The 26,499-nt window shown below is 43.5% G+C and overlaps 1 protein-coding gene across 2 annotated transcripts in view; it reads right to left on the reverse strand.

The window, feature by feature from the left end:
- NAGLU (N-acetyl-alpha-glucosaminidase) overlaps positions 1-26,499 on the reverse strand; it is a 78,116-nt gene that overhangs the window by 16,992 nt on the left and 34,625 nt on the right. For both annotated transcript variants that reach the window (XM_063458942.1, XM_063458941.1), the window contains exons 3-5: positions 22,411-22,557; positions 18,933-19,018; positions 17,509-17,765 (exon numbers count right to left, since the gene is read on the reverse strand). In XM_063458942.1, coding sequence (XP_063315012.1) covers positions 17,509-17,765; positions 18,933-19,018; positions 22,411-22,557 — 490 coding nt within the window. The remainder of the gene's footprint in view (positions 1-17,508; positions 17,766-18,932; positions 19,019-22,410; positions 22,558-26,499) is intronic.

Below are 26,499 nucleotides of genomic sequence, written 5' to 3' on the forward strand. Positions count from 1 at the left end.
GCAAGGAGCAGGAAGGGTCTGCAAGGAGCAGGAGCAGAAAGGGTCTGCACGGGGCAGGAGCAGAAAGGGTCTGCACGGGGCAGGAGCAGTAAGGGTCTGCACGGGGCAGGAGCAGTAAGGGTCTGCACGGGGCAGGAAGGGTCTGCACGGGGCAGGAAGGGTCTGCAAGGAGCAGGAAGGGTCTGCAAGGAGCAGGAAGGGTCTGCAAGGAGCAGGAAGGGTCTGCAAGGAGCAGGAAGGGTCTGCAAGGAGCAGGAAGGGTCTGCAAGGAGCAGGAAGGGTCTGCAAGGAGCAGGAAGGGTCTGCAAGGAGCAGGAAGGGTCTGCAAGGAGCAGGAAGGGTCTGCAAGGAGCAGGAAGGGTCTGCAAGGAGCAGGAAGGGTCTGCAAGGAGCAGGAAGGGTCTGCAAGGAGCAGGAAGGGTCTGCAAGGAGCAGGAAGGGTCTGCAAGGAGCAGGAAGGGTCTGCAAGGAGCAGGAAGGGTCTGCAAGGAGCAGGAAGGGTCTGCAAGGAGCAGGAAGGGTCTGCAAGGAGCAGGAAGGGTCTGCAAGGAGCAGGAAGGGTCTGCAAGGAGCAGGAAGGGTCTGCAAGGAGCAGGAAGGGTCTGCAAGGAGCAGGAAGGGTCTGCAAGGAGCAGGAAGGGTCTGCAAGGAGCAGAAGGAACAGAAAGGATCAGTAAGGGGCTGCAAGAAGCTGGAAGGAGCAGAAAGAAGCAGGAAGGGCAGTAAGAAGCAGGAAGGGTCATCAAGGAGCAGAAAGGGATCAGAAAGAGAAAGGAGCAGAAGGGCGCAAAATAAGCAGAAAGTAGCAGAAAGGTAAAGGAGCAGAAGGAGCCTCAGAAGAAAAAGAAGACTGTGTCAAATGAAGGAGAAGAAAATGAGATTGGAGCACTTCATTCTGGACACCACATCATAAGGCGCTGGTACCTGTGCCTGGCATGGAAACTTTGGACCTTCTCATCTCCCCAGGTAAAAACAAACAATATCAGTGTTAATGTGTTCACTTTTATTTACTGAGTGTCAGGAAACACAGAGGGCCGCTGGGTAGGGGTGCCGCTGATTGGCTAGATGGGTCTGCTAGCACTCTAAGCCAATCAGTAGCTCCCCATTCATAAACACGTAAAACATTTTTATGAATCGGGAACTAGCGATTGGCTTAGAGTGTCAGCTCACCACTCTAGCCAATCAGCGGCACCCATGCCCAACGTCAATCTGCACTTCCTGACACTCTGTTTTAGAAGTCGAATACTACTGAGCGACCTGGAGATCTGGAGCTGAAGGAAGCCTTTGGGGGTAAACCATTTGAGAGCGGTTTCACCCCTTCAAAGAAAGAGCACCCAAGGGCCTCCTTGCATCAAAGCATTTTCCTGACCAGAATGTTCCTGTAATTTGATGAAAGGAACACTATAGTGTCAGGAATACAAACATATATTCCTGACACCATAGTTGTGAAAACGCTATTCATCCTTGCTTTATGTGAAAATGACTATGCTCCTTCCCTTTCATGACACTGTCAAAAAGGGGCCAAGCATGGATGTCATTACAATTATGCCCCCCTAGCCCCCCGGAAAAATTCCTGCGGACGTCCATGCTCAGGGTCCCCATGTTCCCCAGTGTCCCAATGTCTCAGCGTCCCCATGTCTCGGAGCTGCTGTCTGGACTCTCTGTGCAGAGCTGCTCCCCGCAGATCAGTGAGTAGAGAGAGGCAGGGAGAGAGATGCAGTAACTTCTTATCACTGCCTCTCTCCACACAAACAGCGACCCCTACTGGCCGGCGCTGGTATTGCAGAATAATCTATGTTTATACTGAGACAGACATTGGTATTGCCAGTATTACTGCAATACCGGCACCGGCTAGGCAGCCTCAAATACCTGAGAAATACTTCTGAGAAATACCTGGCAACCCTAAAAAATACATGAGAAATACCTGGCAACCCTAAGAGTAGTGTGTAAAAAAAAAAAAAGTGTAAAAAAAAAATATATATATATATTTTTTAAACCAATGGGCCTATTCCATGGGCCTGGGCCTGGAGCTGCAGCTCCATCAGCCCCTATGTTAATCCGGCCCTGACTGCATCCACTACGCAAACACACACTTATACATGTCTGTGTCTGTGTGTCGGTGCTCAGTGCCAAATACATTTAAAAAATTTGCAGTTGTTTTTTACATTTCAAAGTTGGGGGCGCCAAATAAAGGATCCGCCCCGGGTGCCAATTGCTCCAGGTACACCCCTGCTCCCTTATTTGATAATTGGCATCCTTATGCTATCCCATGTAAGGAGATACAATTATGGAGTCATCTACTAAACAGCTGAAAAATCAAAATTAAGAAAAGGGCTTTTCTTAAAGGGACACTCCAGTGCCAGGAAAACAATCAGTTTTCCTGGCACTGCAGGTCCCCTTTCCCTCCCACCCCCCCATCCCCGGCTGCTGAAGGGGTGTCCCTAGGCGGTGGTTTCTGCTTGCTGCCACTCCTCTTCTTCATTACGTCAGCCGGTGGGCGAGACTGATCCCGCCCGCCAGCTGAGGAGACGTAATGCGCAAGCGCAGCAATGCCGCGCACGCGCATTAGAGCTCTCCATAGTAAAGCATTGAAAATGCTTTCAATGCTTTCCTATGGGGAATTGAGCGACGCTGGAGGTCCTCACACTGCATGAGGACGTCCAGCGACGCTATAGCACATGTATGGAGCAGGAAGTGCCCTCTAGTGCCTGTCTAGTAGACAGCCACTAGGGGAGGACTTAACCCTGCAAGGTAATTATTGCAGTTTTTTAAAAAACTGCAATAATTACCTTGCAGGGTTAAGGGTAGTGGGAGTTGGCACTCAGACCACTCCAATGGGCAGAAGTGGTCTGGGTGTCTTCAGTGTCCCTTTAATTTAGATATTTCAGCAGTTTAGCAGATAACCCCGTAAATTGGTAATTTCCTTGGTCATTTTGTGATTGCCACCTTCATTCTTTGGTCATAGGGAATAATGGTCTTAAGAAATAAGAAAAATGAATTTCCAAAATTTCAGATGCACCAAAGTTTGAATAATAATCATAATAAAGAATCGATCTGAAAAACAAAAAAAAAAATTTCCCCTGGTTAATATATGTAGTAAAAGTAATCAGGTATAAACAAACATATTAAACATTTCGACCAATCAGAGAACAGGAAAGTTTATTTCCATATATTGTGTATAAACCTAGGAAAACAGTTACATTTTGTGGTTTCATTAATAAGTCTACATGATGAAGTAAAATGATATAGACAGTAACACAGTAGGACAGGGAGACAGAGGGAAAGCATGGATTATCTTACAAGGAGCAATTTTAGGAGAGTATAAAGGGGAGCAAGGGGGTAGATGTTAGGAAAGGCCACTCAGACAGAGGTACATAATAGGGTGGGTCTTAGGTATACACAATGACCCTAACTCCCCATCCAACTATCGTCCTATCTCGCTACAGCTTTTTGCATCCAAGATCCTTGAAAGAATTGTGTATGCGAGATTGCAGACTTCCTCGAGTCCAACTCTCTGCTAGACCTGCTTCAGTCTGGTTTCCGCGCTAAGCACTCTGTGGAAACGGCACTGACCAAAGTATCCAATGATCTACCTGCAAAATCTCGTGGTCACTACTCTATCCCAATTCTCCTTGACCTGTCTGCGGCTTTTGACAGTGTTGATCATCAACAGCTTCTTCTCATCCTCCGCAATATCGGTCTACAAGATATTGCTCTCTCCTGGTGCTCCTCCTACCTCTCCCAGCACTCTTTCAGTGTTTTTCCTCTGGCTCTGCTTCTCCCCAACTCCTCTCTGTTGGTGTCCCCCAAGGTCCAGTCCTTGGTCCCCTACTGTTCTCCATCTATACTGCCTCCCTTGGTAAACTCATTAGCTCCTTTGGCTTCCAATATAATTTCTATGCAGATGACACGCAAATCTACCTGTCCTCTCCTGATCTCTCCCCGTCCCTCTTGACTAGTGTCTCTGACGGCCTCTCTGCTGTTTCTAACTGGATGGCTGCCCACTTCCTTAAACTAAACTTGACCAAAACTGAAATTCTGGTCTTTCCTCCCTCAAGTGTTGTTACTCCTGTGTCTGTCTCCCTCAAAGTCAACGGTGCTACCATCAGCTCCACCACGCAGGCTCGCTGCCTAGGTGTTCTCTTTGACTCCGACCTCTCCTTCAAGCCTCATGTTCAATCTATCGCCAAATCCTGTCATTTCCATCTCAAAAACATTGCGCGCATCCACCCCTACGTAACGCCAGATGCGACTAAGGTGTTGGTTCATTCCACTGTCCTTTCTCGCCTTGACTACTGTAATCTGCTTCTCAGTGGTCTTACGTGCTCCCAACTTGCGCCGTTACAGTCCATACTGAATGCGGCAGCGAGGCTCATCTTCCTGTCCGCCCGCAACTCCCATGCCTCACCATTCTGTCAGTCCCTACATTGGCTTCCTATAAAATATAGAGCTCAATTTAAAATTCTGGTTCTTGCTTTCAAATCTCTACATAATGCTGCACCCAACTATCTATCCTCCCTTATACACAAGTATGTCCCGTCTAGGCCCTTACGATCTGCTGAAGACTTACGTCTATCTTCTGTCCATACTCACCCAGTCTCCACTCCTTCAAAAAATCGTTAAAAACCCACTTCTTCATAAAATAGTATTAATTAAGCTGTTAATAGCTCCCAATCGATTCCTCTTCTGAAACTGTCACTAGTCTAATACTATGCTTACCTTTTTGTGTCATTTTACCCCACTCCCTCTAGCATGTAAGCTCATTGAGCAGGGCCCTCAGCCCATCTGTTCCTGTGTGTCCAACTTGTCTGGTTACAACTACATGTCTGTTCATCCACCCATTGTAAAGCGCTGCGGAATTTGACGGCGCTCTATAAATATCATCATAATAATAATGAGAAGCAGAGGAAGTTAAAGAAGGGGAGAATGACATGGGACCCACAAGACACAAGCCAACAGTGAGTTGGTAGAGATGTTGAAGGTAAGCATATACATAGCACATGCCTTTTGAAGAAATTCCATCAAACGTTAGACATTTAACATGCATACACATATAACATTTAACTGTTGACATTTTAACATGCATACACAAACCACTTTGTCCACACAGGGATACACAGTTTCGTTCTATCAATACATGAGACACTTTCAAATCTCCAATACAGAAGATCATGTCTGTGTTGTACGGTATATAGCAGGCCAAAGATAGGGAACAGGTGTGCCTGTAGACTAACTCCAAATTGCATGTCGGCTGGCCACGAGAGACCAGTAAAAAAATAGTTCCAGGGACACCCTCAATATTAGGACGTAGAAGTAGTTTGTATCACAAAACGGAATGTGTGACTTGTCGGGAATTCAAAGTGAATATTACATTTTAGGCCAAAAAGTTGAACTAAAAGCGTAGCTGACTTGGATAATTTTTCCAGTTTGTTTATTTTGTCCTAAAAATTGCTTTGAATGCCTTACAGTGTAGATTGTTGGCCAGATTTGTAAAAAATACTGTGTAGATTGTTGGCCAGATTTGGTATTCATTTATGAAACTGGGAGTTCTAAATTCAATCCCAATTCAGGAGGACAGACCTAGCAAGCTAAATTAACTAAAAGTCTATATAATATCGAATGACACCTAGGACTTTTAAAACGCAAAGTTGCATTGAATTATCACTGCCGTACTCCATCAAATACACTCTAGGGATGGAACATGGTGTTGCCTTACTAGGATAGTAAGTCTGTCTCCCTTTTTTATTTCATCTGTTTGCTTGGTGTAATTTGTAACAATTTTGTTCATAATTAATGTTATTTTTTAGTTAAGTCCTACCTTTGGTAGAAGAATATACCAAATGTTACTGAACAGACATTTATATTGGTATTGTGTTATCATATAGATTTCTGTTAAATTGTCTTAGATTGTTTTTAATAGGTGTTGGCGACTATCATCCTTTTGGGCCTACTGCAGGCGAAAAGTGATTTTTAACCATTGCACCCACTAAAGGTCACATGCATGGCTGAAGTGTTTAGGACACCCCTATTCTTATTTTCTCACTCTCCGATTTACATTTTAAAGCGGTGTTGAGATTTTATTTAGCCTAAGGCTTTGATTTAATATATTTAATATTTCTGGATAAAATTTCAAATGTTAATATATCCAAAAGTGCTAAGGCGCTATACATTTACAAAGAGCTTAAATTTTTAAAGTGCATATAAATGCAATTACAGCTGCAACAAGTTATAAATACAGTGTCCCCCCACCCCCCAAAAAACATATAAAGTAATGCACCTAAAATTTGGAAAATATAAGAAATACATAAAAATACCAAGCTCTACTGTGCAAAAATTTTCATACAGATCTAAAAAATATAAAGTTTTAAAGTGCAGGATATCTGATATTATCGAATGCCCTATTGAATAACTGAAAGTATTGCACTCACAATTCCCAGAGCCTCTTCAAACCGGTTCTGGGTAGAACAGCTGAATTTTCCAGGTAATCTGTTTATTTATCTCTTTCCGATACACAGATATACAGAAATCTGAAGAGTTGGACACAAGGACAGAACACAAAAGGCCCCAATAGTGTAAGATTACCAAAGTGTTAATTTGCAATATTCAATTAAAACTTTCACATTCATTAGTAAAATAAAAGATCCTTGTATATAGTCTTTGTGTCAAGGCTGGCTCTCTCAATATCCATGGGAATTCTTCAAAATAAAACCTTTTTTACCATAAAACAATTAAAAACATGTATTTACTACATTTTAACCCCTTAAGGACACATGACGGATATATTCCGTCATGATTACCTTTTATTTCAGAAGTTGTATCCTTAAGGGGTTAATACTTTAGTCACACATTCCTGTTATTATGATCACGTATGTATATATGCAACATAAGGGCATAATTACTAAACGTAATTTAATCCATACTTATCGTACAATGCATATTTCTCTCTGTTGTGGCTTGTATTATAAATTACAAATATTGTATATTTAAAAAGTTTATTTACATAAATCATTTTTATTTATCCACATATTAATACGCCACATACATTTATAAAATTAATTTATAGATCGTAGTTTGTTAACAAGCTTATATTACAAGAACTGAAGGGAAAAAATTGTATCATAGAACCGCAACATTTCTACATTTAAAAAAATTCAATAAAAAAGGCATACTTTTAACTCAAACATTCAAACCCAAGGGGCAAATAGTCTTCAATTTTCTCAAATGAAATGAGTATTCAAATTGAAGTATGAGTTAGAAGTATGAAAACAAAATTTAAATATTTTTTTTTGTATTATATGTAGAAATATTGCTATTTCATTTTATGATACTAAGTTTTTTTCCCTTCCTTGTTACAAGTACATATAAGTGATCATAACATAAATGTGTGAATTAAGTATTAAAAATTTAAGAAATGTATGTTTTTTTTGCATTGTATTATGGCAAGAAGGGTTTTATTTTAAAAGAAATATTATATATATATATATATATATATTGAGATATTATTTGCATTTAATGGACACTAACACAAACATTAGTTAAATAAGCTTTGGGAAATGGACAAATCAATGAACGCCAAAGAGAGATGAGGACCCTGTATAAAGTGGGAGAGAACCAGGGTTTGTTAGAGGAAGCCCGAATTCATTGGGCTAAACGCGTCAGTGATGTCAAGAGTATGCTGACCTGGAACTTCTTGGTGAACCAGAGCACTATGGATCGCACATGGAGGGAGAGCAGGGGTTAGCCAGCTTTGACGCAAAGACTATGAAAACAAGAATTTTTTTTTTTTTTTTATTATTCTAACAAAACGATTGCAAGAGGTTTTTATCTGAATATAACCAATTCAAATTTTGTCTAGATCACACTGTTGGGGCCTTTTGGGTTCTCACCTTGTATCCAAATCACTACAGATTTCTGTGTCTGGGAAGGAGATAAAAATTCTGTATCCTTCGAATATTCAGCTGTTATACCCAGACCCATTTTGAAGAGGCTCTGGAAATTGTGAGTGCTATCTATAGATATTTAATAAGGTATTCATTATCATCAGATATTCTGCACTAGAAAGCACTTTTTAAATGTTTAGATATGTATGAAAATTGCTTGCACAGCTGAGCTTGATAGAAGTATAAATATTCATTGTACTTTGCACAATTTAAGTGCAGCACTTTTCAAATGATTTAATATTTTTAAAAATGTTTTACGATTTTAATATTTTTTTATATATTGATTTTTTATATAGGATATATTTTTGCTATTTTACTATCCTGAAAAGAATCTTTGTAAGCTGAAAATATGAAATCACTTAACAAGCTTAAACAAAAGATATTAAATCGATGCCAAAGTGTGTGAACGCCTATTCCACATGTCGACTTTGCCCAACTCAAAGATTCCATGCAGGAGACAGATTATGTAACATGCACTAAATCTTTCTAGAATGTAGGACTAGAGTGTGGACTTATTGGGAAGGAAAATGAGATAAAAGGGAAGGCATTGATGATGACTTATGTACCAAGGCCTGAGTTACAGGAACTGCAGCAGAAATTTACTGGCGGGTACTGTCAGAAATGAAGAAAGAAAAAAATAAGAAAAAAAAAAAATCTTTCTAGAATGTAGGAACCTGGCACAAGTTAGAATCAACAAACAAAGTGTTAGTTTATTGGACTTTTATTTTTATTTTATTTTTGTGTGTGAACTATAACTGCATTTATAAAGAACACTATTTATACAGTATATTTTCATGTAGCGTTACCTATGCATTAGTGTTATAGAGCAGCATAGCATTTAGCCTTAACCGTTACATTAAAAGTTAACATTAACTTTAACAGCGTTACATATAGGCTTACAGTTACATTAAGGGCTTAGCATTACATTTAGGGTTAATGATAGCATTACAATTATGGTTAGAGTTACATTTAGGGTTAGCTAAACATACATTCATCCTATTTCTCTCCCTTATACCTCTCCCTCCTCCCGTACAGTTTTTCCAGGGCCCTGGAGAAATCAGGAACATTTAAAGTATCTACAGGCATGTACAATCACACGTGCAAGAATCGATAGACTAGACAATACATTTACTAGGGTAACAAACAAAACAAGTAATGACTTGTTATGGGGCAACAGTAGATTTACATGATGGGAAGTGAAACATGTTGGTATAAATAATTTTGGACATTGGCACATAGTTTATACACTGCTTTACACACACTTAATTTCAGCCTTAATAATTTTGATGTGGAGGATTTTCATATGAACACAATAGCACATCATCATAGATGGGGATACGGTTCCCCAAGTCATGCGTTTATTTGTTAAAATACATTCTTCAGCATGCATGGTGTTATATGGATCATCTCCAGTATACTTACAAGTTAGATATTCTTAAGAATGTCTGTGTCCACTCAACACTCAGCATCTTCTCCTCGTGTCACTCTGGCAGGGATCGCCTCAAGGGTCCTGGTTCCGTGTCCTCTGGAGTTCTGTCTTCATAGTAATGTTGCCTTGACTACAACATTCCATCATAATATCACAGACTTTTATCTGGTTCATAGTGCTGGCCTAGTCAATCATATCCAGACAAATATATTGGGTTCTCAAAATGACAAAGGAGCGCTCAGTTGCATTCCACACAGTACTGAGCTGGGCTGGTTTTTATGGGTCGACTAGAAGGGCAAGTATCCAGCTCAGACATTTAAACACATAATCGTCAAATCGAAGAAGGGGCATAACAGAATGTACCATGTGTCATTTAGTTAAAGGACCACTCTAGTGCCAGGAAAGCATACTCGTTTTCCTGGCACTAGAGTGCCCTGAGGGTGCCCCCACCCTCAGGGACCCCCTCCCGCCCGGCTCTGGAAAGGGGAAAAGGGTTAAAACTTACCTTTTTCCAGCGCTGGGCGGAGAGATCTCCTCCTGCTCTCCTCCTCCGATCCTCCTCTTCTCCTCCCAGTCGGCTGAATGCGCACGCGCGGCAAGAGCTGCGCGCGCATTCAGCCGGTCACATAGGAAAGCATTCATAATGCTTTCCTATGGACGCTGGCGTGCGCTCACTGTGAAAATCACAGTGAGAAGCACGCAAGCGCCTCTAGCGGCTGTCAATGAGACAGCCACTAGAGGACATAGGGGGAAGGCTTAACCCATTCATAAACATAGCAGTTTCTCTGAAACTGCTATGTTTATGAAAAAATGGGTTAACCCTAGAAGGACCTGGCACCCAGACCACCTCATTAAGCTGAAGTGGTCTGGGTGCCTAGAGTGGTCCTTTAAGGTTGCAAAACAAGCTTTTCTAAGGATTATCTGCATCACTTAATCTGCAGACAGCCACTATTTGATGGAGAACATGGAGCTCTGCCTGAGGATATTTACACTGACTGCCACTCAGGAACACTTGCATTAGCATCATGTAGGTATCAGAGGCAATCTTGGTGTTGAAGGAATAGAAGGTCTTTATGCATATAAAGTGGTAGTCCAATTCAATTGGTGTAACCACACTCACATGGACGCAGTCAATGTTCGGCTTGTCGGTGCATAAAAGGCACTTTTTTACTATACTATGCATTTTACTACATACACGGGACCAGGGCCGGCCTTAGGCATTTAGACGCCCTGTGCGAAAAATCTTCACAGCGCCCCCCCCGTCATCCATGTATGCCGTAATGTTTGTGTTGTCTGTGTATGTGATAGTAGGTGTGATGACTGTGTGTGATATGTATGCTATGTGTGATATTTGTAATGGGTGTATTAACAGTGTGTGATATGCGTGTATTGGTTGTATGTGACACACACACGCACAGAGTCAGACGGCCATACACACACACACACACACACAGGCAGACAGTCATACACACACACAAAGGCAGACAGTCTCACACACACACACAGGCAGACAGTCAGTCATACACACAGACAGACAGTAAAACACACAGACACACAGAGGCAGTCAGTCATACAGACAGTAATACACACAGACACACACAGAGGCAGACAGTAATACACACAGACACACACACAGTCATACACACAGACACACACAGAGGCAGACAGTCATATACACACACACACACGCAGACAGTCATACACACAGACACACACAGGCAGACATAGGCGTGCGCAGCCTATTGCATTAGGGTGTGCACCCTAAAGCACAAACACACGCCGCGTGTATATGTATGTGTGTATATATATATATATATATATATATATATATATATATATATAGATATATATATAGAAGTATATATATATTTACACACACACACACACACACTGCTGTGTGTGTGTGTAAGGGCGCTGTGTGTGTGTGTGTGTGTGCTGTATGTGTGTGTGTGCTGTATGTGGGTGTGGGTGCTGTGTGTGTTGTATGTGGGTGTTGTGTGTGTGCTGTATGTGTGCTGTGTGTGGGAGGGTGCTGTGTGAGTGCTGTGTGTGTGGGTGCTGTATGTGTGGGTGCTGTATGTGTGTGTGGGTGCTGTATGTGTGTGTGGGTGCTGTATGTGTATAGGTCCTGTGTGTGTGGGTGCTGTATGTGTGTGTGGGTGCTGTATGTGTGTGTGGGTGCTGTATGTGTGTGTGGGTGCTGTATGTGTGTGTGGGTGCTGTATGTGTGTGTGGGTGCTGTATGTGTGTGTGGGTGCTGTATGTGCGTAGGTCCTGTGTGTGAGTGCTGTATGTGTGAGTGCTGTATGTGCGTAGGTCCTGTGTGTATGTGCTGTGTGTGTGTAGGTGCTGTGTGGGTGCTGTATGTGTGAAGGTGCTGTATGTGTGAAGGTGCTGTATGTGTGAAGGTGCTGTGTGAGGGTGCTGTGTGTGTGAAGGTGCTGTATGTGTGTGTGTGCGCTGTGTGAGGGTGCTGTGTGTGTGAGGGTGCTGTGTGTGTGAGGGTGCTGTGTGTGTGAGGGTGCTGTGTGTGTGAGGGTGCTGTGTGTGTGAGGGTGCTGTGTGTGTGAGGGTGCTGTGTGTGTGAAGGTGCTGTGTGTGTGAAGGTGCTGTGTGTGCTGTATGTGTGTGGGTGATTGTGGGGGGTGGAGGTGGGGGTACATGACTCAATATCCCCCCTCCCTTCTTACCTTATGTAGGGAGGGGGGATTCTTGTTCCTGCTGCCTTCCCTGGTGGTCCAGTGGAGGTGAGGTGAGGTGCCGTTTAGTTAATATCCCCCCTCCCTTGTTACCTTATGTAGGGAGGGGGGACCATGCTACCACCATCCCTGGTGGTCCAGTGGAGAGTGAACTCTACCCTGCGGGGCTAGAGTTCATTCTCGCGAGATTTGAGCGTTGCTGCGGCAACGCTCAAATCTCGCGAGAGGAACCCGGCGGAGATGCTGGCAAGAGCTCCGCCGGTCCTCTCCTGCCTCCCTCCCTGCCTGTGGGTCGGTGGGGAGGGAGGCTGAGAGCAGAGCCGGCGCTCGGATAGCGCCGGCCTCTGCATGAGCCGACAGCAGAGATCCTGAGATCTCCCCTGCCGGTCTCAATACATAGGCGTGCTGCGGGGATTAGGGTGTGCCCAGGCACACCCGGCACACCCCGTGCGCACGCCTATGCAGGCAGACAGTCATACACACAGACACACAGAGGCAGACAGTCATACACACACACACACAGACAGTAATACACACACAGAGGCAGACAGTCATACACACACACACACACACACACAGGCAGACAGGCAGACAGTCATACACACAGACACACACAGGCAGACAGGCAGACAGTCATACACACAGACACACAGAGGCAGACAGTCATACACACACACACACACACACACACAGGCAGACAGGCAGACAGTCATACACACAGACACACAGGCAGACAGTCATACACACAGACACACAGAGGCAGACAGTCATACACACAGACACACAGAGGCAGACAGTCATACACACACACAGACACACAGAGGCAGACAGTCATACACACACACAGACACACAGAGGCAGACAGTCATACACACACACACAGACAGTAATACACACACAGAGGCAGACAGTCATACACACACACACAGACAGTAATACACACACAGAGGCAGACAGTCATACACACACACACAGACAGTAATACACACACAGAGGCAGACAGTCATACACACACACACACAGAGGCAGACAGTCATACACACACACAGACACACAGAGGCAGACAGTCATACACACACACACACAGACACACAGAGGCAGACAGTCATACACACACACACACAGACAGTAATACAAACAGGCAGAGAGTCACACTCACCTGACAATCACAGTTACCTGTGGAGTTCATTGTGGAGGCAGTGCAGCTCCTGGTGACTGTTTGTGGGGAAGCAGGGACTCCTTCCTGCTTCCCCTGCATCAGTTTTCCGGCGCTTTTAGCTCCGCCCCGCCGCACGGTAAGCTCCGCCCCCGCTGCAAATTTAAAAAAAAAAATATATATATATATATATATATATATATATATATTTTTTTTTTTTTTTTAAATCCCGGCCGGCTGACAAACCATGTGATGTCAAAAGCTGTGTGAAGTCAACTTGGAATCCTGGCAATTCTCGAATGCCACAGAGCAGTATCTGACAAACAGAATGCAAAGCGTATTGGCCTCTCACTTCCTCCTTTATGTATGCGAAAGTGGGTGAATCTGGTCTGCATGCTTGTCTTTCCAGACTCTCTGGGCCAGGGATCTGTGTGGAACAGGAACAACTGTGGCAGCAGAACCAACAAGAGAAGCTGCAGCCTCAGGAGGAGCTGTGTCTTTCCAGACATTGAATTAAGCACTTTAATTTATGATGTCATTCCGATAGACAATATTTATTAAAACGTTTAACACTGAATGAGGGTTCCTGGCCACCAGCAGCCCGCTGGCAGTATGTCTACGGAGTCATACTCTACTTCAACCATACCAGCTCAAACTAGTCATGGACAGCAGTGATAGCTGAGTGTGCTCAGTTAATCCTCTCAACCAACAACTTATTCCTCTCGTACTAATGCAGAAGTGTTAAACCATTTTCATATAGTTAAACACTGAACCATGTGAAAGCACTGAGGGATTGCAGGCACCATAACCACTTACAAATGGTTATGACACCTAGAGTGACCGTTTAATAATTTTGGAATAGGCATTGAAAGCCATGTGACTGTTTGTAAAAGTAACTAGTCATGGTAAAAATGTGTGAACTCAAGATTGTAAGCTTGTTTGAGCAGGGTCCTCTCAACCTAGTTTTAAATAACATTTCGCAATTGTCTCATGTATTGTTTAGTTTCCCCCTTTATAATATTGTGTAGCACTGCGGAATAAGTTCGGCGCTGTATAAATGCCAATAATAAGAATCATAAAAATAATAACAGAATATAAGAGTGATTTAAATAAGTTATAGGATTGGGCAGACAAATGGTAGATTATATTAAGTATAGATAAATGGAAAACTTTGCATTTCGGGCTAAGGAACCTACAAGCAATATATATTATTAATGTGGAAGTATTAGAGGTAATGGTACATAAAAGTTGTTAGAAATAACTAAAAGTAACAGATTAGGCAATAATGTGCAATGTCAGTCAACAACTACAAAGGCCATACAGTAAATCAGAAGATGAAAATATTATATCACCCCTTTATAAAAAGCAATGGTAAGACTCCACTTTCAGTAAGCCTGCTGTAGTGTTTATGATGCCTGGAGTGCCATGGTGTCCACCCCAAGCTGCTTTCCAATGGTTAGACAACTTACCTGGGGTCCACCGGGCGCTTGTCACCTCTTCCACAAAGTCCGGAAGCTCTTTGTATTGAGCTAAGCCTAGCAGTGCAGAGCTTCACTCATTGACTGACATCAATCAGCCGGCACTCACAAACAATGCGTTGGCCTATCACTACAGTACTTAGCTCAGGAGAGCCAACTAAAGCTCCATGTAGGAGTTTATGGCTCTCTGAAGGCTGTAGTAGATGTGGAAAGTGTCAATTTGACTATTTACATTGGGGACAGGGGGGCTGCCAGGACACACCTGGCACCATAACCACTATAGCTCATCGTGGTTATGTTGCCTGGAGTGTTCCTCTGAGGACCCATGTTAAATAATGAGTCTTGGATTGGAAATAGGTTTGGTTTGCTTTTTAATCTTTAAAGTTACAGCTCGAGCAATGTAACAATACACCTAGAGAATCCACTGATACCCCGCGTCATTCTCTGCGTTTTCCTAGCTGCACACTGCAGACGTAAGGCTTTTATTGAAGCCCCACGCCTTACCAGCATCTTTGCCTAAACTGTGCATCCAATATGTGTATGAGCATGCTCACATTTTGACAGCGCTGAAAGGAATTCATCTTGTACTTTTACAGTTCAAACCCTATTCTCCAGTGCTTTTGTGGTTCTTGCACCTGTAAGTGCTTATTGCTTTTGCCTTTTTTATTTTCCAGTAGTGACATTGGCTTTGTAATTTAACTATTCTGACGTCTGGTATACCAACCCAGCTAGTTTTATTGCTAAGATGTTCCTTAATTGTCGTGACCCTTGCTAGGCTTGCTAGACTTTGTTTTTCATTCTTATCTGTGTTAGTCTGACCATCCTAAGGCCTGATAATACCACTGTTTTTCTATCTTTTCTACTATCAGCCAAATGTTACTTCGCTTCCAGTATTGAAGGGACACTCTGGGCACCAATACACCTTTAATTAATTTTACTCATTCATATTATACAATATATTAGTTTAAATTGATTATATATATTTTTTGTATGCTCAAACCTTTGAAGTTTTGCCTAAATATATTTGTTTTGCATTAAAGACTTTGTTATCAGTGCATGTACAGGACTCAGCTACAGACATCACTGCATTACAAGGAAAGCACACACAGGCAGATAAAGAGTGAGTAGATCACTACCTACATGTCTGCAGTTTGGTTGAGGATTTAATGAAGTCTATAGTACACGTGATTAGAGGAAAGTAAATATGTGGGTTAAACATTTCACCCCCAAGGATGGTTTACAATGTAAAATATTCGGCTCTTGTTTGCGAGGCCTACTCCGCCGGTTCCCGCCAAAATGGCACCCGAGGCACCCAGTGACGAAGAAGGCTCCGAGGACTCAAATTAATTCAGGAAGAGTCTCACCCCATCTCCTGCTGAAATAGGGGCCCAATACCAAGACTCCGAATCGGAGGAGGACTCATCCCCAGCGAGATATCAGAGAGCTCTTGGTAGAAATGAGGGAGGTGTGGAAGGCTGACTTGCTGAACACTCAGAAAGAGGTAGGGAACCTCCAACAGAGGCTCACAGCAGTGGAGTCCAGAGAAAGCGCAAGGCAGCACCAAATACAACACTCCCAGGACTCAATGACAGCTTTCACCTTACAAGTCCAAAAGCTCACATGGACTGTCACTACAATGGAAGCACGGCATAGACGTCTGAATGTCCGCCTCCGGTGGATCGCACAGAGCGTTGAAGGGGACGCCCTTCTACCCTACATTCATCGGCCTATTATCTATAATGGGCATCAAAGGGGGCGCTGAGTCCAGTATGAGACTCTCCGCGTTCAGAATCCGCAAGGCTGCAGCAGCTCCTGGCGAAGCACCCAAAGACACAATAGCCATCACGAAGGATATGACAACCCACATCGCTATCGTGTCCCACTCCAGAGACCTGGGCACAGTGCAAATGGTGGGTAGCACTGTGGCCCTCTACAGGGATCTCCCGTTCTATGCATTGGCAGAACCGCGACAGCTGGCACCAACAGCCAAACGGCTAAGGGAGGCGGGGGTCAGATACCGGTGGGGCGCGGATGGATCCCTGGCGGTACCACAGGGAGACCAGACGTTTACCATGTCCTCTTCAGACGACCAACAGCTATTTCTCCGACAGCTGAACCTGCAAGATGAAGATAAGGGAGGCACCAGGCCGAAGCCAATCGGACACAACAACAGTCTAAAACCAACCAAGGGCCGAAGAGTGGCTTACTCGCTCCGCAATTTTACTAGGCTATACAACTTCGCTACATTCCTTCTTTGGGCCTCCTATGGCTGTAACGCCCCTGAGAGGAAAGCAGACATGATACATTCATAACAGATGACTGACCCTCCCGACTCCATCTAGTTACTGAATAAATATTCATAGCCCCTGCAGATTGTCCTGTTGACATTGGCACAGTCTTTACACACTACCGTACGACATACAGCCATCCTAACAGCTCCTAAATGTTTTCTGATAATGATGTCAGTCAGAGACTGATGTCAAAATATTCTTACATGTTGAGCAAAGTCCCAGAGGACGCCATGCATGGCCCTCACCACACATGGATATGCATGTGTCGCTACCTACCTATACATTGATATATGTTGTTGTATATGTTATATACCTATTCTTGTACCTTGACGCAGATGCTTTTTGGAATTGGAAACTCAAAATACAATTTCAAAAAATAAATAAATCTAGAGCAAAGCTTCACTAATGAACACAGACCATTTTCATAGTGAGATGGGAAAAGGGGGGAATATTATTACAATGAATATTTTGCCTTTTTTTTACAGTAAATACTGTTCACTCGATAGTCCTCTTACCGTTTGTCATCGATTTAAATATTGCACTACTGATTGCCGATAAGTAGGCTGGGTCAGAAGAGGTGGGATTCATCTCATTGAAGGTATCTGCATTGTAGATGTGGTCTGTCCCAAATTCTTGAATCATCTCCTTTAAGAAGAGTCCTCCTACATTCTGGAAAACTGGATCTTCAGGATCCAGAACATAGCTGCAGGAATATGTGCAATTGAAACGGCTCCATGCTCCAAGCTTAGTGTAGTTTACTTTAGGGAATACTCTACGGAACAATGCAGAAAATAGAATTAATGAAAGGACTTTCTGAAAACCTGTAATGATATTGTAGCTTTAAAAATAGGAAACCACTTTCACAACCACAATGTACATAAAGTTCTATAAAAAGCATTGAACCGAACGTGATGTGTGCTGGAAGCAATGTAGTGTAAAAGGTACTCTATGCAGCTCTCTGCGACAAAAGATCGCAGACTGGTTATCCCAACGTTATTTAAAAAAATGCTACCTTTGGACCCTTAGCTTTAGATTATTTTTAGATAATCTCACAAGTGTGGAAAATAGACACATTGCCAAAGTAGTTTTATCAACCCAAAGAGCAAGAGTGTACCTTTTGGGGAGTTCCCCACTATACCTACCATATCCACAGTGCTAATAAGAAAAAGCAAACAAACTGATGTAGCTTTGTTATCAATCTGTCTATTTGATTGTTATTTCCTGTCCTAATGTGTTTTATACCCCACCTCCTATAGACTAAGCTCGTTTGAGCAGGGTCCTCTTCAACCTATGGTTCCTGTAAATTTTCTTGTAATTGTCCTATTCATAGTCAAATCCCCCCCCCCTCTCATAATATTGTAAAGCGGTATGGAATCTGTTGGTGCTATATAAATGGCAATAATAAAAATAATCCGTCAGATAGGACTTACTATTAAATGGCAAGGGTTTTTAAGAGCCAATTTCTGTTGAATAATAGTACATCTGATTGACCAAAGAGTTTAATTTACATTTGATGTGCCCTGTAAAAGGGATAGACCATAGGCCAGGCATCAAAAGTGTTAAAGGACCACTATAGGCACCCAGACCACTTCAGCTTAATGAAGTGGTCTGGTTGCCAGGTCCAGCTAGGATTAACACTTTCTTCTATAAACATAGCAGTTTCAAAGACTACAATAGGGTTAATCCAGCCTCTAGTGGCTGTCTCATTGACAGCCGCTAGAGGCACTTCCGCGCTTCTCATTGTGATTTTCACAGTGAGAAGACGCCAGCGTCCATAGGAAAGCATTGTGAATGCTTTCCTATAGACTGGCTGAATGCGCGCGGCGCATGCGCATTCATCTGATGACTACGAGAAGGAGGAGGAGAGAAGGTGGAGAGTCCCCCGCCCGGCGCTGGAAAAAGAGGTAATAAAATCAGTTAAAATCAGTTATTTTCTTACCTTACAATACCCTGTGGCACATGACCAGCAAATGCTGGTAATACTGCGATCATTCCTAGGGACCTCATTCTGTCTAGAATCTTGTGCTGAGATTAAATGAAACAAAATAAATTATATATTAGCGAGCCTCTTTAATTTAAAAAAAATTCAAGAAAAACTAAAACAAAACAACAACAACAAAAAAAACAACAAACTACTTAATTCCTCTGATGCGTGTTCTTAAATGTTGGTTTAAGTTTCTTAAGTAGTGTATTGCAACTTTAAATGTTGCTATTTCTATCAGTGATTTTAACTGTTAAACTGCCATTTTGTATACTTATGTTATACCTAAATATTAACTGATTTTTGTCACGCATGTTACATATTATTAAAGGACCACTCTAGGCACCCAGACCACTTCAGCTTAATGAAGTGTTCTGGGTGACAGGTCCAGTTAGGGTTAACCCATTTTTTTTATAAACATAGCAGTTTCAGAGAAACTGCTATGTTTATTAATGGGTTAAGCCTTCCCCCAAATCCTCTAGTGGCTGTCTCACTGACAGCCGCTAGAGGCGCTTGCGTGATTCTCACTGTGAAAAATCACAGTGAAAGCACGCAAGCGTCCATAGGAAAGCATTGTAAATGCTTTCCTATGCGACCAGCTGAATGCGCGCGCGCGCATTCAGCCGACGGGGCGGAACGGAGGAGGATCGGAGGCAGAGATCTCCCCGCCCAGCGCTGGAAAAAGGTAAGTTTTACCCCTTTTCCCCTTTCCAGAGCCGGGCGGGAGGGAGACCCTGAGGGTGGGGACAAAACGAGTATGTTTTCCTGGCACTAGAGTGGTCCTTTAATTTTTGTCACAATAAATTATATTTTTATAATTAGTTTGTGATTAATGTGTGAAATACAAAACCTCTAATAGAAACTTACTCCAGGGTCTATAAGAGTTAAAAATAGTGGGTAGCTCATAGCTTTAAATTATATTAAATCAAGGGGAACAGTGCCAATATATATTAATTTCTGATATAATAAAATTAAATAAATTTTTGCTAATTGTTATAAAAATACTATTTATATTTTTTACCCCATATATATCCTCACAGAAGAAAGGAAAAAATACTTCTCACCATCAGTAGCATACAAATGGAGGGGCACTCCACCATTGGGGACTGCACGAGTGAGTTAAACAATGCACCCCTTGATCCTGTAATTATTGGTAGCGAGGTCATGTTATTGACATTGGCCCAGCCTGACAGGGAGCTGGAGGAGAGGGGGCCAGGAACTCTGCTGCACATCTTTTGGGCAAATTTATGTCCCATGATACCGCAGGTGTGCACATGCATGCTTGGGCATTTAATGAACAAATATATTGGGGTGGAAGACTAGTTGTGCCCAAAGGCCGGCAGGGGAGATCACGTGTTCTCCCCTGTTGGTCCATGCATAGCCGGCACCATCCGAGCGCTATCCCTGTTGTGTGCCTTCATGGGCATCAAAGATCTCCCTCACCAGCCCACAGGCACAGTCAAACGGCCGATGGCTGGGGAGGGAGAGGAGGACTCGGGGGAGCTCTTACTTGCAGCTCTGCCGTGTTCCTCTCTCAAGGTCGGAGCGTTGCCGCGGTTACCACGGCAATGCTCAGATCTCGCGAGAGTGAACTCTAGCCCAGCAGGATAGAGTTCACTCACCACTAGTGCCTCCAGGGACTGCGGCACAGGGGATATAAAGTTTTTACAAAATTAATGCTTGTGTTGGCACTCAATTACTAAACGGTGCAGGTATTTAGAGGTATTCCCCATCCATAGCCTCAACAATATATACAAAACAACAATAAAATACCGCACTCATATGCACGAAAAAATTATGAGAGTCTATATTTTATATGCAAAAAAGTGAAATAGATTTATTATACACCGATTATCTAAATTCATTCATCTACAACATATGTACACTATTGCCTACTGATGATCTCCTTCATAATATATTAGTTCATCAAAAATTGATAAATCACTTATCCATTGGTTACTACATATATGGTACACAGATAGAAAATAAATCATAAGCTCCTGGATAATTCATCTATAATACAAATACATATATATATATATACACACACATCCTAGGCTATATACACAATAATATAGTGAACTTTCAAAGGACTTGTAATTTTTTTCATCTGTTTTTTACTTTTCTACTATTTTTCGTTTTTTTCATTTTTATATTCTTTTTTTATTTTTTCACATTTTGTATATACACCTTTTTTTTTCCAATGAAGATCACTAAGGAATGGATCCATCTGAACATTTTGTCAATGTAGATTATTGTATATAGCCTAGGATGTGTGTGTGTATGTGTATATATATATATATATATATATATATATATATATGGATTTGTATTATAGATTAATTATCCAGGAGCTTATGATTTATTTTCTATCTGTGTACCATATATGTAGTAACCAATGGATAAGTGATTTATCAATTTTTGATGAACTAATATATTATGAAGGAGATCATCAGTAGGCAATAGTGTACATATGTTGTAGATGAATGAATTTAGATAATCAGGATATACATTTTTTTATGAAAAAATAAAATAAAATACATATTTAAAATATGTTCCCCCCCCTCCAAACATTCACCCAACACACTGTGCCCCTCACACATACAATACTTCCAAACATATATATATATACTACAGCACCCCTCAAGCTTAATATACACGCTAGATCCCTTAACCAACTCTGGATACACTCTCTCTCTCCTTTATACACTAGAAAACACACACACACACTACATTCCTTGTAAGAAAAAAAAGAAAAAAAACCATACTATATTCACTAAACACACACATTCTACAATCCCTACATACACTACGTCACATACACTACAGCCCGTATGCAGACACTCACTACATCCCCTATAACACTATGCCCCCTATACACACACACTCTCTACAGCCCCTAGCCACACATACACCACACCACAAACACGAATGAAATTGATCTATTTACACAATACCACACCACGATCAGCTCACTACACACACGCAATCCCACAGGCAAGCTCCAAACACATGCACGATACTCTTTCCTGGCCCTTTTCTCCTCTGGTATCCCACTAATGGAGACACCAGAGACGAGTTACAAGCTAACACAGTGCAAGCATGTTATTAAATTTGCTTATGCTGCGCAAAACAAATACAGGGCCTTTTTCTAATGATAAAGCTCTTCAGCAGGGCTCTGCGCATTGAATCAACATGTTCACTTTAAGAGGGGGCGTGCTTGTCATTATTGATGACAAAACATACCCTCTCTGGCCCCACCCCTTTCTTAGGGGGCCGCTGTGATTGAAAAATGCCCGGGTTGAATTTTTCTTCCCAGTCCGGCCCTGGTAGAGTGCATTCAGCAGAACAAAAAAACATAAAGGTCTTAACATTCCAAGATTGTATTTATGTGTAATGTTTCAGTTGAGAAGGGATTGCATGGATTAAAATTTACCTGCAAGGACAACTGGTTGCTCATCCAGGAAGAAGACAGAGGTCCTGCCCAAGTGTGAATATTTCCCATTCGTCCCCAAGCCAGAAAAGCTGGTCCAGTGAAGAAGTCATCAATTTCTGACTGGGTCAGACCCAAAGTCAAATACACCTGAAATAAATGACTATAATAAGCGTGTTTCATACATAAAAGCAATAACGTATAACATATTATAAAGGGATACTTAAAGCACTATAACAAGTCATCGTCCAGAGAGAGTGTGTTTGACACTGTCCGATAGTTTGTGCCAAACAGTTTTCAGGCAGTTAGCCCGGAAATATGTGGCTCTCCTTACATCTAAATCCTTACTGCTCTGCTAAAGTTCTGATGATCCAAAAGATTATCTGATCAAAGTACTCCAAGCCTCAAAGGCAACGATAAGCTGCGAGTGCTGGCATAACCAGCCCAAAACCAATATTAACACCCAAAGATGGATTGATAATGTATGTTATATTGGTAACACATTATCCAAGACTCTTTAGGGATCGGTAAGTAAAACTGGTTTGACCCAAACTGAATGCAGGGCCAGATTTCCCTTTAGGCAGAGTAAGCACCTACCTACACGGTAATGCCTGATAGGGTGCATACCCTGTCTGTTAACTCTCTGTTGGTTGTTTGCTGGACAGAACATAGGTTCCAGAACTCTGGGATAACTCTGTGTTCAGTCTAATGGGAGCCTGACCAGCACATGATCCTGCCCCATCAGGCTATACACAGGATCTCCTGTACATGACTTCAGCGCCAGGTCCCACTAATGTTTTATCACAGACTGGGCTGCAATAGCTTCCCAGTCACTAATGTGTTATTACAGTAAGCAGCCAGCAACATGGTAAGTGGAGGCATATTTACCAACTATGATGGTCATATTAACCCCATAGGCAGGCCCGGACTGGCCATCGGGCACACCGGGCAAATGCCCGGTGGGCCGCGGTGGCCATGGGCCGAGGCCGGCAGGGGAAGGTCCCAGGATCTCCCCTGCCGGTCTATGCAGGGCCGGCACTATATGAGCGCCGGCCCCGCTGTTTTCAATGAAGGGCCGGTGAGGAGATCAAAGATCTCCCTCACCGGCCCACTTGGAAAGACATGCGGCTGGGGAGGGAGAGGACCCGGCGGAGTTATATCTTGCAGCTCCGCCGGGTTCCTCTCGCGAGATCACTCACCCACTGGACCGCCAGGGAAGATACCAGCGTGCCGGTCCCCCCCCTCTTACTCACCAGCGTGCCGCCCCCCCCCCCACCTCCCAGGCTACAGGTAAGAAGGGAGGAGGGGGGGGGCATAATGCTACATTTTATTTTACCCCCCCCAACACTCAATCCCTTCTAACATTCACACACAGCACTCTCACTCCCATCACACACAGCACTCTCACTCCCAGCACTCTCACTCCCATCACACACCGCACTCTCACTCCCATCACACACAGCACTCTCACTCCCATCACACACAGCACTCTCACTCCCATCACACACAGCACTCTCACTCCCATCACACACAGCACTCTCACTCCCATCACACACAGCACTCTCACTCCCATCACACACAGCACTCTCACTCCCATCACACACAGGACTCTCACTCCCATCACACACAGCACTCTCACTCCCATCACACACAGCACTCTCACTCCCATCACACACAGCACTCTCACCCCCATCACACACAGCACTCTCACCCCCATCACACACAGCACTCTCACCACACACAGCACTCTCACCACACACAGCACTCTCACCACACACAGCACTCTCACCACACACAGCACTCTCACCACACACAGCACTCTCACCACACACAGCACTCTCACCACACACAGCACTCTCACCACACACAGCACTCTCACCACACACAGCACTCTCACACACAGCACTCTCACTCCCATCACACACAGCACTCTCACTCCCATCACACACAGCACTCTCACTCCCATCACACACAGCACTCTCACTCCCATCACACACAGCACTCTCACTCCCATCACACACAGCACTCTCACTCCCATCACACACAGCACTCTCACTCCCATCACACACAGCACTCTCACACACACACACACATCACACTCAGCACACACACACACACATCACACTCAGCACTCACACACACATCACACTCAGCACTCACACACACATCACACTCAGGACTCACACACACATCACACTCAGGACTCACACACACACATCACACTCAGGACTCACACACACACATCACACTCAGGACTCACACACACACATCACACTCAGGACTCACACACACACATCACACTCAGGACTCACACACACACATCACACTCAGGACTCACACACACACATCACACTCAGGACTCACACACACACATCACACTCAGGACTCACACACACACATCACACTCAGGACTCACACACACATCACACTCAGGACTCACACACACATCACACTCAGGACTCACACACACATCACACTCAGGACTCACACACACATCACACTCAGGACTCACACACACATCACACTCAGGACTCACACACACATCACACTCAGGACTCACACACACATCACACTCAGGACTCACACACACATCACACTCAGGACTCACACACACATCACACTCAGGACTCACACACACATCACACTCAGGACTCACACACACATCACACTCAGGACTCACACACACATCACACTCAGGACTCACACACACATCACACTCACCACTATCACAAAACACATCATCCACAGCACTCTCACACACAGCACTCTCACACACATCACACTCGTCACTATCACAAAACACATCACACACACAACACTCTCACACACATCACACATCACACTCAGCACTATCACAAAACACATCACACACAGCACTATCACAAAACACATCACACACAGCACTATCACACTCCGCACTCTCACACGCATTACCCTCAGCACTCACACACATCATCCACAGCACTATCACACTCAGGACTCACACACATCACACTCAGCACTATCACAAAACACATCATACACAGGACCCTCACACACATCATACACTGCATCCATTATACACACATACACACAGAACCTCCCCAACACACATACACAATATATATATATATATATATATGCACACGCACACACACACTACATTCCTGACATACACACTCTGGATCCCCTATACACACACTAGATTCCTTGTAAGCAAACGCATACTACACCCCTAAACACACACTCTCTACAAACACTACATCACATATATACACACACACACACACACACACACACACACACACTATAGCCTGTATGCACACACTTGCTTCATCCCCTATACACACATTCTCTACAGCCCCTAGCCACATATGCATTACATTACACCACAAACACAACACTACTAAAACCGACCTTATTACACAATACCACACCACAATCAGCTCACTCTATACACACACACACAATCCCACAAGCAGGCTCCAAACACAGCACAATACTCTTTCCTGGCATTTTTGTCTCCTGGTATCCATTTATAGAGACACCAGAGACAAGTTGCAAGGAAACACAGGGCAAGCATGTTATTAAATTTGCTTGCACTGTGCAGAACAAATACAGGGCTTTTTTCTCATGCTAGAGATCTTTGGCAGAGCTCTGCGCATGGTCTGCCCTGGCCTGCACTTTGAGAAGGGGGCGTGTTTGTCGTTAGTGACGACAAAACACACCCTCTCTGCCCCGCCCCTTCTTAGTGGGCTGCTCTGATAAAAAAATGCCCGGGCCGAATTTTTATCCCAGTCCGGCCCTGCCCATAGGGTTTTCTTGAAGGTTGCTTCTATGAATGTCCCTCTCATAAAAGCTTTAAGTGTGACCCAGAGAAGTCTTCCAAGTTGTTGCAGAGATCTGTATCTCTTGTAATTGCTTTGCAGGTGTCTATGTCAGATAGAAAGAGGATTAAATCTCCACTGTCCCTGTTGTCAAGTGAACATACATCCTTTAAACATAACAAGGCAAGGAGTTGTGTCAATATAAATTCGCCCTGCTAAGACGCATCTTCCAATGAAGAGCTGCTGCCACGAGTCTCGAATAACCTCCAGATCCCTGAGCCACCAC

The sequence above is a fragment of the Pelobates fuscus genome, chromosome 6 (assembly GCF_036172605.1).
Source record: "Pelobates fuscus isolate aPelFus1 chromosome 6, aPelFus1.pri, whole genome shotgun sequence".
Classification (NCBI taxonomy): domain Eukaryota; kingdom Metazoa; phylum Chordata; class Amphibia; order Anura; family Pelobatidae; genus Pelobates; species Pelobates fuscus.